At 40.4% G+C, this 17358-nt stretch overlaps 1 protein-coding gene across 3 annotated transcripts in view; it reads right to left on the bottom strand.

Annotated features, from left to right (window-relative positions):
• SPPL3 (signal peptide peptidase like 3) overlaps positions 1-17352 on the bottom strand; it is a 57845-nt gene extending 40493 nt beyond the window's left edge. For 2 of the 3 annotated variants that reach the window (XM_042015073.1, XM_042015074.1), the window contains exon 1: positions 17031-17352. In XM_042015073.1, coding sequence (XP_041871007.1) covers positions 17031-17053 — 23 coding nt within the window. In that variant the 5' untranslated portion in view covers positions 17054-17352. Of the gene's footprint in view, positions 1-16608; positions 16781-17030 lie in introns of those variants that run through there. The other variant, XM_042015075.1, reaches the window with a different exon arrangement.
• Between the last annotated feature and the right edge of the window lie 6 nt (positions 17353-17358).

Below are 17358 nucleotides of genomic sequence, written 5' to 3'. Positions count from 1 at the left end.
CTTGGAACAGTCATAATTCCTGAACACCCTTCAGGCAAAAGCACTCACATCAGAACTAGAACATAAATTAGCTCCAAAAAAGTTAAACTCAGGAAAATGTAGTAGCAAGATGACAAAGCTGATTTGAATGTTAGAATTTTTGGTTGATTGTTGAAGACACCTACTAAATTTAGACACAATTCACAGTGAGTTTGTCACTTTGTATTGATTCTTGTACCTAAAAACAATATGCTATTTTGAGTTATTAAAACACTATTTCACTTTCATAACATTATTCAGATTTGATTGTACAGAGTGAACAAAGTAAAATGAAATATTTAAGAATATCCCTTGATCATCCTTAATGTTTTATTTGAAAACTACTTTTTCATAAGAAGTAAAGCACCAAGAGGATGTAGCTAACATAAATTTTAAGCTGTTTTTAAAACACTATCTCATCACTGTTTGGCACCAGGGAGGCTTTTTAAGTTAAGATTTTATGTATGAACAACTGCAGCTTACATTGCACAGGATTAAGCACAACAACAAAAATCACAACAGCTTAAAATTTCAGACATTTTCCCTGCCTGCTTTGTTGCCTGTATTTTAAGACAGCTCTAAACCTAAGTATCTGAAATGCAAGAAAAGGCAAGTAATTACGTAAAATGAACAAAGTTGGGTAACATTTTAATATGAGAAAAAGAGAAAAATGTGACAAAAAGCTGAGAGATATGATTAACGGATTAAAAAAAATGAAGATAATTTTACTTCTAAGTGAACTTTTTTTACTCACGACTGAACACTAGGTTTGGTCCAAATATTTTTCTCTAATCTCTCCCGAAATTACTAGTAAATATAACAGTATAAGTCTTGGAAAACACATTTTCAGCCCCAAACCAATTATAAAAATACTAAACACATACAGAACCATGTACCTCTTAAGGCAAGAGCTCACATTTATTAGTGATGCTGCAGGAGGTGTGGAGGTTGCACTTCTGCAAGTAAGAGCCAAGTTCTCAGTCAACAACTAGGTCTTGCTGGCACCTCAGCAGGAAGATGGGAACAACTCCCTTTTTTTGGAACTGCTGTGCTATCTATAAATTTGTGATGTTCAGTCAAACGGACACAGGTTATTCAAGTCCCTCTTCCTAGGGCACCTGAAGCCCTTCACTTCCAAGACCATGCTCCCTACACAGTCAGTGGAGAAAGACATGCTACTACCCAGGGCTTACAAGTGTCCTCTGGTCTCTCCATTCCCTTCAGGTATTTATGCAGTCCTAGAGCTGAAGTTTAAAATTTGATGTGAATAATCACCCCATAATTTCTGATATATTTCTGGTATATACCAGTAAGAATTCAATTAATCTATGTAAGTTTTGTGTAACAGTTAGTATTTTCTTTCTCTGATTAATAACCTATTGCGAAGGAAAGAAACACTGGGATTAAAAGTATGATTTTAAAAACTACATACAAAACATGCATACAATCCCCAAGAGTTTTGGCTCAATTCACCTCATGATGAAGTCGTCTTTCTTTCCTCTTTCAACAGCTCTCACTATGCTCACCTAAGCAACCCCATGGGAAACCACAGACATTACTAAATATTAGAAACTCTGTGGAAGGCAAATGCTGGATTTGACCAGGAATGTGATGACAAAGAGTTTGCTCTAGGTTTCTTTCACATTTTAGAAAGCCAATTTGCTTTCAGTTCCTTTTAGGGGGAGAATGACAGATTCCAGAGATGTAGTCAGCTATATGAAATCTTGTTTCACAAAACAGAAAATATGAACCGCAATGTCTGCTCTCCTGGGAACAGAGGATAAATATCTAATCACATAGGCCTTTATAAAGGAAAACATTATCTTTCATTAAGAAGAAAGACTAGAAAAACATTCTTCTTCAATATTAGGCATTTGATTTTCTACAGTAAGCGTGCAATGGCAGTACAACCCAGTTCCAGACATGATGCAGTATGAACTACCACACTGCCATTGGTAAGGCTGATGATTTTCATCTTTTTGTACTAAACAAGACTTAGTAATAACTGCTGCTGAAGAGAGAAGAGAGTATATGAGTTACCCACCAAATTTCAGACAAGATGGAATTTAATTCATCTTACCTACAACAATAGGAAAAGAAAAAAAAGCAGAAATAGCATCTGGCTTGCAATACACAGTCACAACATACCACAGAATTAATAGTTTTAGAGTCTCCACTATTACATGTGGACAACAAAGACACTGCCATCAGCTTCCTTCATTGTTGATACCTCCCTGGTATTTAATGCACACCTTAATTAGGTCTCCTAATTTCTCTTTGAACTCCAACCAACACCAAAATAGTCTGCTGGATTTATTACTCACTTGCCAGATTGTGCAATGACTTCACATTCATTTCAGAGTTACAAAAGAGTCTTCTTTGGGTTTGCAAGACCAGTGTAAGAAACTCTGCTCAGCCTGAAACTGCCAGTCAACAGTTCTTTAGGGAACTCATGGCCTTCCCAGTTTCAAGCCCTCCATTCTGAGCAGAAGGGTCTCTCTCAATGTGTTTCTCTCTTACAGAACACAAATCTAGCTCAGGGCACAATGCTGCTCCTCACCCTGTGCCTCCATATGCACCAGACAAAACACATCTGGCTCTTTTTCCCTCCTACCTTCAGGAGATAGAAACCATGAATCAGGTCATATATCTTCACTGGTAAACTGTGAGCTACCTTGGCAGTAAGTGTTCTATAAATTTATAAGACAGATAAATTGTGAGCATAAGTAAGCTATATTCCTTCCCTGCCCATCTTTCTGTGCAATTCTAACAGTGTCTTAATTAGCAGCATGAATTATTTGCCATGGTAATAGGGAGATATTCAAAGCACAGAATGATAATTTCCCAGAAAGTTCAAACAAAACACTGGTGGGAGATGCATCTCCTGAGACATCATTAGGAAAAGACAAAAATATAAGCATCTCTAGCACATCCAAGGCCAGACTATTGCACAAGTGAAAAATTTCTTTACAAAACACAATACAGCTACATGAATGCCGTGATGCTTCTCATGGTGAGCTATGAGAAATGTAAGTAACTAAGCCTGGAAAAGTCCAAGCACAACTGTGCTAGCTCCTAACAATGTTCAACCAATTGTCACACACAAGTTGTGGCAAAATAGCAGTGTCTGTAGCAGTTGATGACAGACTTCTGATGCCATAGCATAAGTCATTCAGTAGCAATTATTCTCTTTCAAGAGGTTAAACAATTATCAATTGCTAAAAGAAAAAAAACCCCAGCCCAAGCAAATGCCCCAAAGTATAGAAGCCATTCCACCATACAGAAGCACACACCAGCTCCTAATTCTCATTCTGACTGTAGAGATGGAATATGCCTTAGTGTGGAAACTACACCTGCTACAGAACCCAACACTTGTTAATGAGCAAAGCACGTAACTGGTTACCCTGTCACTAAACTCTGCTGCTATCATGGACTTCCAATTCTCTCTTAATGTCATGAAAACAACAACATGGATCTCAAATCCAACCGACACAGTGACAGAAAGGCTTTTTCAGCCATTCTCTTCATATTTTCTGCTTAAGAGAGTTTTTGTAATTTTCCAGCAGCGAAAGCACAGCTTGGCTGGCAGCAAGGAGGGTCTGTCACTGATCTAAACCAGAGGAACACTTCAAGAGGAATTCAGAACCACACCACTACCGCACGGCAACCAAAACACAACACCTTCCTTCAGCCTTACCCAGCACACCTTCACATTCATGGGACCTTTCCTCTTGGAAAGAATGGAACCCAACTCAGTTTGGTCAAATCCCTAATTTCAAAATCAAAAGCAAGTTCTGATACATTTAAATCTTACAAAGTGACTTGAAAGAAAATTACTTTTGTGAAGAAATTTGCAAATGGCATTAGAGTTGTGCAGGATTTTTATCACCATTTGGTCTTAGCCTACTTGCCTTGTATCAGAAATGGGTGGGTGGCATATCCTTAAGTTTAGTAAGATTTTTTTTAAAAAGCAAAAAACAGGCCTAGTTACAACATGCTAAAAATTTAACTGAAGACCATCCCCATCATCAAGACAACATCCACTCAGCATTGATTACTAAAAATATCCCAACATATTATATACCCAAGACACTTTTAGTTACAAAACATCTACTACTCAAAGCAACTTTTGTTTCCAAAATAAGCACTATGAATTTCTATTAGTTGGGCATTTTATAGAGTTACTGTCCTCAGGTGTCTACAACTACAAGAAAATCTAAAAATTTGCTTCATTTTACAGTGCTAAATAGTTTGCACAGAAAAACTACAGGACATCGCTCCCCTGATAAGGCACCACACTAGCTAAGATCTGTCAATTCACATCGTTCCTTCAACTATTTTTAAATTATTTCCTTTGTTCCTCTCTCTGTACAAACTGCCAGCAAAATAATTAACAGCCACAGAAATGAAGGATAAGTTGGATCTTTTTGGATGATTTGGGGCATTATTCAGTGTCCAGAGGGGTCAGGAGATTCTGTTATCTCACTTCAACAAATTTGGAAAGACTATAGCACTGCAGCCTTTCCAAATTAGCCATATAGACACTACAAAAATATTGTCATGGAGTTCTAGAATCCTGCTCATCCAAAGCCATCCATTTCCTACACAGTACCAAGATACAAGACATTCAGCAGCAAGTTTCCTAACAGCACTGAAAAGTTCCATTACAAAAAACCTCCAATAGTTGAACTACAATCAGCAAAATAAAGGCTACTATTAGTAACAAGTGATAACAAATTTTCACACTTTACCCTAATGAAAGGAAACTGTATTAGTGTCTTCCACAACTGGAGCAGTTATTTGAACCAGGTTCCAGACAACTGAGTCTTTAACATCAGAAAATACAGCCCGTCTTCTTTTAATGCAATTCAGCCTCATCCTAGACACTGTCAGCCATCCAAGTCCAGAAGTGGCATTTTTCTGAATAAGGTTGTTCAGGATAAAAACTCTAGACAACTAATTGCCCAACTCCACCCTTCTCTTCTTGGTCCTCTTACAGCCACATTACCCCAGTCAGAATGTACTGCAGATCCAGGGCTAAGTTCATCTAAAGCGCAGCTGAACCAGATGTATCATCCCGGGCATATTTATTGTCAACGTTCCATCATACACAGAATATTATGGTTGTCATGGCGCCAGCAAGCAGTCAAAAAAGGACAACGACAAAAGAAAAGAGATCATTATGTGGCAGAAAGCAAGGACTCTCAGGATATACAGGGAAATTCCTGTTGGCCTGCCCTACTCTGCCAAGAGCCCCACAGCAATGCTGTACTCAGACCATCTCTCAGCCCGATCAGACAAGCACAGACTTTGCATGGCCCCAATGCTCAGAGCGTCTGACACCTGCCAAGGTGTGAACTGAACTCATTGCTCCATCACAGCACCAAGAGCTGCCCACTGCCCTCAGCTGAAGAGTGCAAATAACCCAGCACTAGAGACAGGACAAGCTGTGTCACCCTTGAGGACCTCATGAACGACTTCACCTTGAAAATCTTACTGTAATGTTCTGTAAAACAAATGTGCAATAGTTTTGGCAGCTTTGCTTGGACGGGAAACAACACACTGTGCAAAAGGACTATTTCAATATTTAAGACAATAAATCTTACTAAATCTGTAATCTGACTTCTTAGGGGATGCAGAGAAGCAGGTAACAGACTAAACCAAAGAAGTTCAGACCACAGTATGTATCTCCACCTGAAGCAACACAGAGAAGAACACACAAAAAAGTACATCAGGTTTCCTAATAAGCACACAGAGGAATACCACTACTTGATGCCATATTTGATCACTTGCAGTCATCCAGAAGCTAAAACCAGAAGATGAAGTTGATCCTCTCCAATGCATAGAGTTTCATTCAAGAAACATAGATGATACTTGAGTGGCCTAACTTGCTCTCAGAATATTACCTAAACAGTCTGTGCATATTCCTGCTTAACTTCTTGACCTTGTGGCCAGCTCCATCCTTTATCCCCAGGCTCTCACTCTAGCCCTATTCCTCATCTTGCACAGGCATCCCAGGGTTCTAATCAAAGCTGCTCCAGGAGACCAAACTGTCTCAGACCACCACAAAGTCTATGCCCAGTTCTGGACTTAGTCACTCTTGACATACCAACGGTAGAGAAATTCTTCCATCTAACCTTGTTCTAACTATCTGGAGTATAGTACTCACTGCAGTGAAGGACTAATAGAAGAAGGGTTTATTCACATTCATAATATTTCTTTTGTAAGTGACAGAACTGGTCATGCAGAGCAGAACTCCGATAGCAGAATGTGCTGCAAATCCCATCTCCTTGCTAAGTCCCTGCCTCCTCACAAAGCGAATGCAACAACTGAAGCCAAAACAGTGGTTCAGAGCAAGAAAGTGCAGGAATACTTGTAGTAGAACCATACAGCTGGTTTATCTGTGAGATATAGGTGTTTTTGGCAATGAATGTGACAGAAAAGGTTAACATGCAGGCACTGCTGGGTTAACCCCTAGAACAGCTCCCAGAGAGATACCTTAGCAAAGACTCCAAGGTCTCTATCTTTTCCCTAAACTAGGAATCATCACTTTGTAGATTAAACAGGTTCAAAAATGCAGCTGACCTAACTGCTGGAAGAACACTCACCCAAGACTTAGTCTACAAAGACACTACAGAGTCCCCTCACATATGGAGGATATTGATCTGAACACTACATTGCTTCCTAGACAAAACACATCCTTCCATCCCAATATGAAAAAAAAAAAAAAATCTTATCTGGAGGTTTCATTTCCACAGCAATTCTTGTACTTAAGTTACAAATATGCAGAATATCATGATACTAATAATTTTTTTAAGTTATCAAGTTGTAGTGGGCTCTCTAGTATGAAAGAGGTTAGTTGTTTTTATCACAGAAATCAGAAAACAGGATGTTTTCTTACCTATATTCACTCCACTGTTGACTTTAAAAACCAAACCAAAACCACACCTCATACCTCTGACACTTAGACTGGTATTTATTGATTACATGCTTAGAAATCCAAACTCTTTTTAGCAATGTATTCAGAAGTCAGATAAAAAAATAAAACCAACAACTAATAGTTTAATCAAAGCACTTAACAATCAGGCCTTACAATCAACAAGCCAGAACCAAAGTCAAATTGACCAATATGACCTTGTCAGAAAGAGCAGCTGAGTGCTACTGATGAGTTGACTTACCGAAACAGTACAGGATTATATACTTTATCATCACATGCCTGGGTAGAATGAAACACTATTTTATCAACATTCCATAAAAGAATGACTTAACACCATCAGCACCCAACTACAAATCTTCAGTGACAGTGGTAAAAGTAAACTCCTGTGAGTCAAAGCCATAGAGTAGTCAGTCTGTCTAGCCAGATTTAAGCAGCTTTCATCATGCTGGCCCTGTATTAAGACAAATTCATGCTGTCAGATGATGGCTGGTGAGATTCTGAAATGAACATGACTATTCACAACTGTACCAAGTCACAAGGGGATTCAGCTGGCATGAAAATACAAAATACTGACCATCAAAACAGGCACCCTGCTTTTGCCACCTTCTACTGAGAGGCAAACCCAAAAAAAAAAGGGTCTTGAGTTGTCCTGAGCTTGACTGGCCAGGGCCTGATCGCTGCCTCCCAACCTGTGTGCAGAAGCACAGAACATTCACACACCCAAGTGCCAAGTTTAAGACAGCTGAGTCAGTTCCAGGTACCAAAAACAGGTAGCAGAACAGACAGAGGCTGTTTTCAACTAACTCTTGCCTAAATAGCTAAGAAGCTTTGCTTGTGACAACAACAAAAAGTAGGAACATTCTTTAAAGAGGGTGTTTTGGAAACCTCAAGAAACTTTTTCCAGTAAAGCCCCCTGCAGAGAAGTATTTCTGGTTTATGGCAGACTCTTTCCATCTTTTGATTTAGCTTTAAGGTAGCATGCTTTTTTAATGTTCTGCAAAAATATAAAAAATAAAGAGAAAGAACTAGCTGGAAAACTAACATTGGGGTTCCTCTAAGGCACTTAAGTATGATAAAGAGGTTCTTTCTGTTCTGTACCATCTGTAACTGCTTACAGCTGCATCTGCTTTAGAAGAAGTCAAGTTAGCATAAAATTAAAGAAAAAAAAAGTTCAGCTCTTCACTATTTAGCTTTAAAGTTTCCCTTTTCTTGAGGGGAAAAAAGCACTCTTTAAACTATTTTCAACATAAAGCTTAATTAGATTCTACTCTTCATCTTCAAAACCCTGTAGAGATCATAATGTTCCCCATGAGAGCTTTTAGCCCTTTGTGGTAACTTCTCGGAGCAGCTATTCAAGTGAAGGTATAGGATCAGCCACCTCAACAAGAGTTCAGAGAGCAGATAATCTTTCATCCAGCACACAGCCCATCAATCTGAACTTCTAAAAAGGACCAGAGTGACCATGTGCCATCAAACCTAGAAAGCAAGACACAGACACACCACATCTCACCGGTCTGCAACACAGGTTACAGAAATCCACATAACGCAGCTCTGTTTGCTCCTTTGCCTCCTGCTATTTCACCAATCTCACCTTTAGCTAACAGTGACCTAGAGAAGGGACCTCCCATTGACTAAATAAGTCAAAGTCATGCTACACCTACTTTATCTTGCCAAATAGGTCTGACACAGATGATGGTGAGATAAATCACAACTGTAACCTGAAAGCAGAACCAGTAAAATCACTTCTTTGTGTAACAACTCACCATTGAGCTTCGGTTTTATACATCCAATATATCTGCACCAACAGCAGGCTGATACTAACTACAATAATTACTCAGAATTCGTGGTTGAATTTCTACTCACTACTAAAGTTTCCAGACAAATTTAAATCAAGTTTTAAACCTGAGGTATCTATCCAACTGGAGAAGGGATGTCAGATGGCCAGGAGCCAAGACACCAGAACTAAGACTGAGCAGAGCCACAATTCAGCTTCTGTGTTCACCTCTATCCTGCTAATTGCACTACAGCAGAGCTCAAATATTTTGTATTGCTGGTTCTTGTCCACGCTGTGCTATTTCAACTGGAGTCAGCTGAGCTTATTATTCCAGTAATGACTGAAATTAAAATAAATCCTGAGGATATACACTTGCTAGTAGCTTAACCCATGTAGAGAACCCCTCTGCAAAATGTCACTGCTGTAGAGAAACACGCACCAAATTTACATGCTGAGATCACTTGATTTTTTTGTACCACCTGAAACCACAGTGCACCATGAATCCATGCGTACAAATTTTTGCTATTCTAATATGTAGCTGCTATTCGCAGTACTACTGACATGAGAAAATGGTGTAAGCAGAGCTCTCAGACTTCTCTGATTCAGTGCAACACTATCAATTCTTAACATTTGTGCCGATCTCTACTACTCTGAAATATACTTAAAATTATGTATCATTGCAAGTTTACTAGAAGTTATCTTCTGGCTAGTTATCAGATGAACAAATGGACTTTTTAAAGATACTTCTGTCCAAAAACCAGCAGAGTCCATAGGAATGAAGAAGAAAATTTGGACTTTCAAAATTAGCAAGCAGAGAAGCACTGACTGTGTACAACTAAGAGGTCTGAAGGATGCTTAGCTTTAACAGCCAGTAGTTAACACTGCACAGAACTGTTTTTTTCCTTTTAAATGAACTGAAGAATAATCTAGATTCGAGCCTATTTCTGCAGGTAAGCTTGCCAACTCATGGCTAAAGTTCAAGACTGTGTATGAACAGAGGGTGGAACCCCCTGGGTCTCCTCCTGCTTCCCCTACACAACCTCTGCTCTGGAGGCACTTGCAGGAATGAGGTTATGGCATAAAAATGGAAGAGAATCATTTCAAAGTCTTTGGCTAAATACCCACCTGCATGGGAAAATACTTTTTGGCTCTAAAGTCTATGAACTAGCTACAGGAAGTAAAGGAAGACCATCCAAACCTGAGAGTCACAGAAGAAAATACCTGGACCTGAAAGCCCAGAAGGAAAAAAAAAATCAGAGTCAAACAGTGTAATTTTCCCTTCGGATTCCACTGGTCAGGGAAAACACTACCATATATAAACTCCAAGATATGATTTTATCCCTCCAACTTCTACATTGTTAACTTCAGTAATAAAAGAGGAATCTTAAACATAACACTGTGCAGTAGAGAATCATCTTCTTAGTGTGTTCTCCCCTACTTTATGACACTGGCTGTGATGGTTTTAAAGAACCTCCTTTCCGACATCCTGAAAAAAAAAGTCACTTCAACCTTAAACCCTGTCCTCACCCGAGTATAAGGAACGGCTTATTTCATACTTTTATTATTTTGAATCCTTGTTGTTGTAGGATATTAACACTGTTCTAGTTTACTTGGTTAGTTATCAGTTACAAAGTATCCCTCCAAAAAGCCAGCAGAACTTTCTGACAGCCCTGTCTATAACGTACCACTTAATATGACACACAGATATGGAGGCTATCCAAGGGAATCTGGGACCTAAGGCATAGGTCTGGCCCTAAAAAGAAATACTCAACAGAATCTAATAATGAAGATGACAGCAACACAGGTCCACGATTATTGAGCTCTGGGATAATGTCATCATGGTGGTTCTAGCGGACAGAGAGACACTTAACGTATTGTGAGAGCTGAGCTTCTCTTGGGAAGCACATGAGGGGAGAACCCTGGTCTGGCAGATCAGAGTATTTCAGGCACAGACACCAAAAGATTTAGAAGAAGAGATCACCAACACAAGCATCCTTGGAAAAATTAAAGAGAAAGGCGATCAGCAAGTGTTGCAACGACACATATGCTCCATTAATCTTATTAAATCATCACCTTTCAAAGTTGGCCTGACTGCCTGGATCCCGTCCAGCCACACACCAGCTTGTGCTTCACTCCATGCAACACCCGTCACTGGCTGACTGGCTGCAAATTTTAATCCTAATCACTGACACTAAAGCAATGTACCACCAAAAAGAAAATGTGCACAATTTTTTTTTTCCCTACCAATTTCATCCTTGGTTCTTTGTGGAAACCTTCCTCATATGTCACCATAATCTAATTAGACTGTTTTGACTAAACGACTTGTGCCAATTGTTTGCTTTTAGAGTATATTACAATGCTTAGAGTCATCATAAAATGTCAAAGGGCAATAAAAACAATGGCACCTACGCCACAGATGTTGACACATCACATTATCAAAATAACGAAATAAAATAGCCGAGATACTGAAAAAGACCAGTCTGTTCTGCTCTTCTTCCAAATTTTAGGAAATAAATATCACTGCATTTCAAAAAGCATGACACATTTTTCAAAGTACTTTTCGTAGGAAGGTTTCCTAAGTACCCATTTTTTAGCATTGTGTTTTAGTGACAAATGATTGAGTTTTCAGCAACTGAATCAAGTATTAAAAATGGTGGTATTCACCAAAACACAACTTACCTCAAAAGAATTCAATATCCCCAATTAATTTTTCTGGTAGTCCCCACAAAATTCCTCAAATTCCAACAGCATCAGGTAACTTAACTCATACCAAAATCACAAAGTACAAAAAATAAACCATTTATTGGATCCTACGCTTCAGCAGAAGAAAGAGATGCTCTCAGGTTCATCAAACCTCATACAAACCAAAAGAACACATATTGATATTGGTGGATCCACACACCTAAGCACTCACTTACCTGTGACACAGGAAATCATATTAAGGTCATCTTCTGCTTGCGGAAATTCAACCTTTCATCCCTGCAAAAAGCAGCCTGAACTACTCCCACAAACTACAGACCCTTCAGTCTTCCAAACCAGGTTTTTATCAAGGCAGGAAGTAGAATCCAGGTCCCTGTCAATCCCAGGCAGAAATGTATGCCTACCTCCTGGCCCAGCAAATATTTACAGTATACTATATGAAGTGAAACAGATTTAAGTGGACACACAAAGCTCAGCCTCTGAATAACACATAGTTTGGTGATGAGAACACTCCCCTGGAAGGTGAGAGATGCAAGGCCAGAAACCCTGGGGGATGGAACTGATCTCCTGTACCCTAGCCAAGATCTCCATCTCCAGTCACTGGGTAAAGCTAAAGGAACCATTAACTTTTATTACCACTTTATTCTGAAAAGGTTAAATGCAGAACTGACAGAAATCCTAATTAAAATAGGTGACAGAAATCTTAATTAAAAGAGGTACTGCACACCAGCACAAAGAGAATATTGATTTGTGTTCTTCATTTTAAAATATTTCTTAAAGAATTATCAATATATTAGTAAATACAGCCTTACAATTAGTAAATACTGACAGGAGGATTTTTTTTCCTTGTGCTAATCAGTCACTATACATATGTACCTTCAAGTAACTGTAAACTTCTACTAATCCCATGATCTTTGCTTTATTTGTCTTTCAGCCCAGTGCTGTAGACAGTGCCCCTGTCTACAGGATACACAGCCGGAGATAGCAAAAGCTCCAGGGAGGATAACAAACAAGTGAAGTGAGACTGGTCCTGGAAGACAAATGAATGAGCTATAAACCTGATATTCTCAGATTTACTGAGGTTTAAGTCACTTTTCTCAGGCCAGATACTCACGTGCATTCATATAATGACATCCTTGTTCTCAGGAGACTCCTAACAATCGTTAAAATGGAATGTGGCCGGTAATTTCAGTTCCTGAAAAATGTAAGATTACGGACCAAACTCCATGTTTTCATGCCAGGATTTCATGACAGGTTTTTGACAGCAGCGCAACAGAATTTCATCTGTGTGCTTTGCAATCGGTTGCCTATCAAGTGCAACATTTTAAAAATTCAGGTGAATTATCTGTTTTCTGTTGTAAACTGCCTCCCATCCTCAAAACACCTTAATTAGTCAGTTAAGGTCTCCCAACCTAAACTGAGCAAACAAGTAAAAAATCTTGAATGCAAAAAATTGTTTTACTAGTACTTGACAAGTTTTGTCAACAAGCTGTAGCTCCTCTTACTCCCTGCCCTCCCACATACACATCTAATCCAGCCAACTAAGACTTGAAAGCATCACCTCAGTCTTCTGGAAGAAACTGCATTTTACTTCACGGCAAAAGCATGTTAAATGCTTAATTGCAATCAAAGCAAATTCTCAGACCTCTGAATCTAGAAAGACTTCTAATACCAACCAATTTGAATTCTCCCAGGAGCAAAGACTGCACTGTACATTTACACTTATCCCAAAGCCCAGTAGTTCTATTGATTACTCTGACACACCATTCGCATTATGAAGAGAAGCTTCTAAATATATCACCATTTCAGTCATGAAACATTTGATGGCTAATACAAGAATCATCCCACTGATTATAACATTTAAGAGGGAGTTCAGTTGTTTTTAAGATTAGTGACTCAATACAGTGCCTTCTTTTTTTATTCTTAGCTTACCCTCCCAGTCTGTCTTCTGATCACCACCCTGAGAGGGCACGCACACATGGCAATCCATATTACTCTTATACAACACTCTCGGAAAGGAAATATTAAAAATATATTCAGCTTTGGTGCAGAAATCCCCTTCTTCGCGCTTCACAAATGAAGGAAGCTGTGAAAATCTTTTGTGCAGTCAAAGGGCAAAAAAAGAACAAAGCAATCTCTATTGCCAGACTGGGCAACAGTAAAAAGGGAGGGGGTGTTACATCAGGCCTTGAAAAACACTAAACACCTACTAACTGAAGATAAACAAGATACAAATGGTGCTGTGCCTTCTCAATAGGCTCCAGCACAAAAATTTCACCACAAAATGCTAGAAATTAAGGAAAGACCAACTATTTCACAAAGTAGGAAATCTAGGTCCTGCTGCGTCCATACTCATCCTACTGTAATACTTCCAACAGCTTGGTGCCTGAAGATAAATTTCTTGGTATTTACTAATCTCTTACACACACACAAATGTGTATTTTGCTCTGCCCATATTTATTCCCTCCTCTGCTGTAGCAGAAACTTTTGTCACTACACAGTTCCATTTCCTTGCTGGAGTACAGACAGGAAGCAAGGGGAAAATGGGTATTCAACAACCTCTTTCCTCTCCCATTCCATTGCACTTGCAGAAAACTAATTTTAGCTCTTATTTAATCTACAAAATCATGAGCAACCTTGCCATGCAGCAGTATCCTACAGAGCTCTCCTTTCCTTCTCTTATTGCAGGAACTTGACAAAGAAAGTTTCTCTACTCTCTACTGACAAGCATTTGACTCAAACACCCTTTCTTTTTAAGAAGTCCATATTCTTTGAAAGAGCATTTCCATCTGGCACTTATCCCCCATTTCACATTAAAATTAATTTTTCCAGGATGACAGTATTCTTTTTCACCAGCAAAATTCTCAGCAGAGCCTCCTTTCAGGATAAGACACCTCTATCTGAAATACTGGTTCAGCAAGACTACTTAAGACACTAAAAAAGAGTTAAATAAAAGTACATACGGTTATAGGTGTAGGTATTACGGAAGAAAAAAAGAAGTTGTCAAAAGAAATACCTTACAAGAACAGTGTCAAAAGATAACTCATGTATTTAAAACTATGACAGAGATGGGGAAAAAGCGTAAGTCTCTCATTCTTATAGTATCTTAATAAAAGAAAGTAATTGCATTCAGTCCACTTGGAAATCAAAAGAAATATAGAAAGCTACCTTAAAATCTAAGATTCATATTTACAAACCAATAAATATAGCAACATGGGAATTAGTTCTCATCCCTTCAAAATAACATCATTAACAAGACTGTCAATCACTGAAAAAAGCCCTATTTTGCATGTTTGCCAATGCTCATGTCCATTAATCACAGCTGGCAAGTACATTTTTTCAAAGTATTTTTAACACAACTGGGACCTTTTTTAAAAAAAAAAAATCAAACCCACAATAAGAATTTATCATATCTTATGAAGCTACAGTGGTTCAACAATGTGTGCAGACAGTTATGGACAAAAAGATGTAATCAAGCCTTATGCACCTGGACAAAAGGGAAGCACTACTGCAGCCAGGAACCAATTCACATCCATGCAAAGACAGGGGTGTGAAAGGATTTTTCTTAATGCCAGATTATGTATTTTCAGATGTGAAATAAGGTACGTGTACAGCAACTGGACACTACACCACAGAACACACCTGTTCTTGGAAAGCTGCCTTTGCAACACAAAGAAAGGACAAGGTCTGGCAAATGGACAGGATGGGATCAGCCAACTTCCAAACTGAATTCCTGCACCAGTTCCTGGGCACAACTCTGCTGCACACGAGCACCAGTCTCCTCAGGTGACAAAATGCACATTTTTCCTGGAAGTGCTGAAGCACTGGCCAATTTTATGCTGAGATGCATTACCACAACCACAAATAAACCGAGGCAAGAGCGTTGCTAGAAGTGTACGTAATGAAATATCCACAGAGAAGAGAACGTGATTGAAATTGGATTTTTGCTCTGTCCACTGCTCCCATAGCTCCCAGGCAAGGCTGATTACAGGTAAAAACGCAAAGTGACTGAAACGTCAGATCCATGAGGACACCGTTATGAATAGAGACACAAAATTACAGTGTTTTAAGACATAAGCATCATGTCCTCATTTTGCTACAACCTCAGTACTGCAAAAAAGAACATCCACTCTTCAGATCCACCTAGCATGCAGTGAACACCTTAAATCCCAATTTCATTCCCCTAAAATACACAACTTATAGAAGAGCAAATCCTTCTCCCACCTCTGTTTAAAATCCTCCCTTTAAACTTATTACTATGGCAAAGACACTCATTTAAAAAAGCAAAATAACATACAAGTGACATTTTGTTTCATTTACTTCTTTCAAGAAAGCTGACAAATTGCAGCGTTTATGAATCTGCAATTTCATTCTGCAATTAAAACACACTAAGACACATTTGGCTGAACTACATTAAACTGCCTAAATCTGTACCAATATTCATTTACTGTGTCAATATGTAAACAATCTTTTAAGTCAAAAGAGTTGTCTTTTTGCTGCTGTTTTAAAGTAGAGCAGACCACTGCCTGAACTGAGCTTGTTTAACAAATAAGAACATCTAAAAAGCAGAAGACCAATACAAATATTGGTTCTTGACAGAGAAGAGACAAGAGGGAAGAAGGGGCTGCCAAAGTCTCAACATGTGGCAGAACAGAAATCCCTCCAAGTTTTGAAAAGTAATGGGACCATTGAGAATAGGGATATTCGTTGCATATTCAATCCCTTCTCCAGATTCAGCACACACCAAGGTCAAAAACTAAGATTTGACTCCTTTTTCAATAAGGGACTTATTTCAAAACAAGTAATTTTTTCATAATATCTAAGAAAGAATTCTGGAGGATCTCGCTGGATTTAAAATGTAGTGAGAATATCACAATAAACTGCTGCAGTGGTCAGGTCAATAGAGATGATGCGCAGGTAAATTAGCTGAGATATTTTGGCTGTGATCCACCACAGTACAAAACCCCCAGAAATATAGAAAGAAACTGCACCCTGTCTCTTTGATCCACTGCCAGCTAGGCCCGAGACAGTGTCAGAACACAGAAAAAAAATGCCCTCTCATTTGCTATACTTCATGTCTTTCCACAGGAACTGGTCTCTTCCTCGTCGTTCTATTTCCTGTACACAGACCAAGCCTATTGTCACTAGGTGAAAACACACACACATGCCACCGACTTACCAGCCTGCGCTGGCATAAATCTCCCTTTAGGCAGAGGTGACCTGCAGCCTCACAGCCGTGAAGGAGGTCCTGTCCCTCTCCAGGCCCGGCGGATCACAGCGCCGGCCGTGCAGAAAGCAGCTCACATGGAGCCCTCCGGGGACAGGGGGTGACAGCCACGCCAATGTTCCCAGCGATCCTCTCCTGCTGACCGGCTGCCGGCGGGGGGGATCCACACAGCCCGGCCGCCCCGTCCCTCCTCCCTTCCCCCTTATCCCTCCTCCTCAGCCGCGCTGAACCCTCAGCCCGCAGCCCCTCCATGCCCCGGCCCCCACTGCAGGCCCCCACCGCCGGTCCCCGCCCGGGACACCGTCCCCGCGTAGGGCCGCGCTCGGCCTGGCCCGGCCAGTTCGGACCCCCGCGGCCTCGGCCCCGCGGCTCACCAGGAGTAAGTCTGCTCCGCCATGGTTGCGTCTGGGCAGCCGGCGCTGGGCTCTGCGGGGCGGCCGGGCCCGGGCTCCTCCTCCACCTCCTCCTCCTCCTCCTCCGCCTCCTCCTCGCAGGCTCCGGGGCTCAGTGGCGGCCCCGCTGCGGCTCCCGGCCCAACATGGCGGCGGCAGTGTGGAGGGAGGGGAGCCGAGGGGGGGTCCCCGCGCGGGCGGGAAGGGCGATGGTGGTGGCGGGGCGGGTGGAGGCTCAGCAGCCGCGACACGGGGCCGCACTGGGGCGCCGACGGGGCCTCATGGCCGGCGGAGCGGTGGCGGCGGCAGT

This window comes from Corvus kubaryi, unplaced genomic scaffold, assembly GCF_017639235.1.
Source record: "Corvus kubaryi isolate FWS band 111438036 unplaced genomic scaffold, C.kubaryi_AGA036_p1.0 split3-37173, whole genome shotgun sequence".
NCBI classification, from domain to species: domain Eukaryota; kingdom Metazoa; phylum Chordata; class Aves; order Passeriformes; family Corvidae; genus Corvus; species Corvus kubaryi.
Note: the sequence above shows the minus strand (reverse complement) of the source record. Positions and strands in the feature narration are given on the sequence as shown.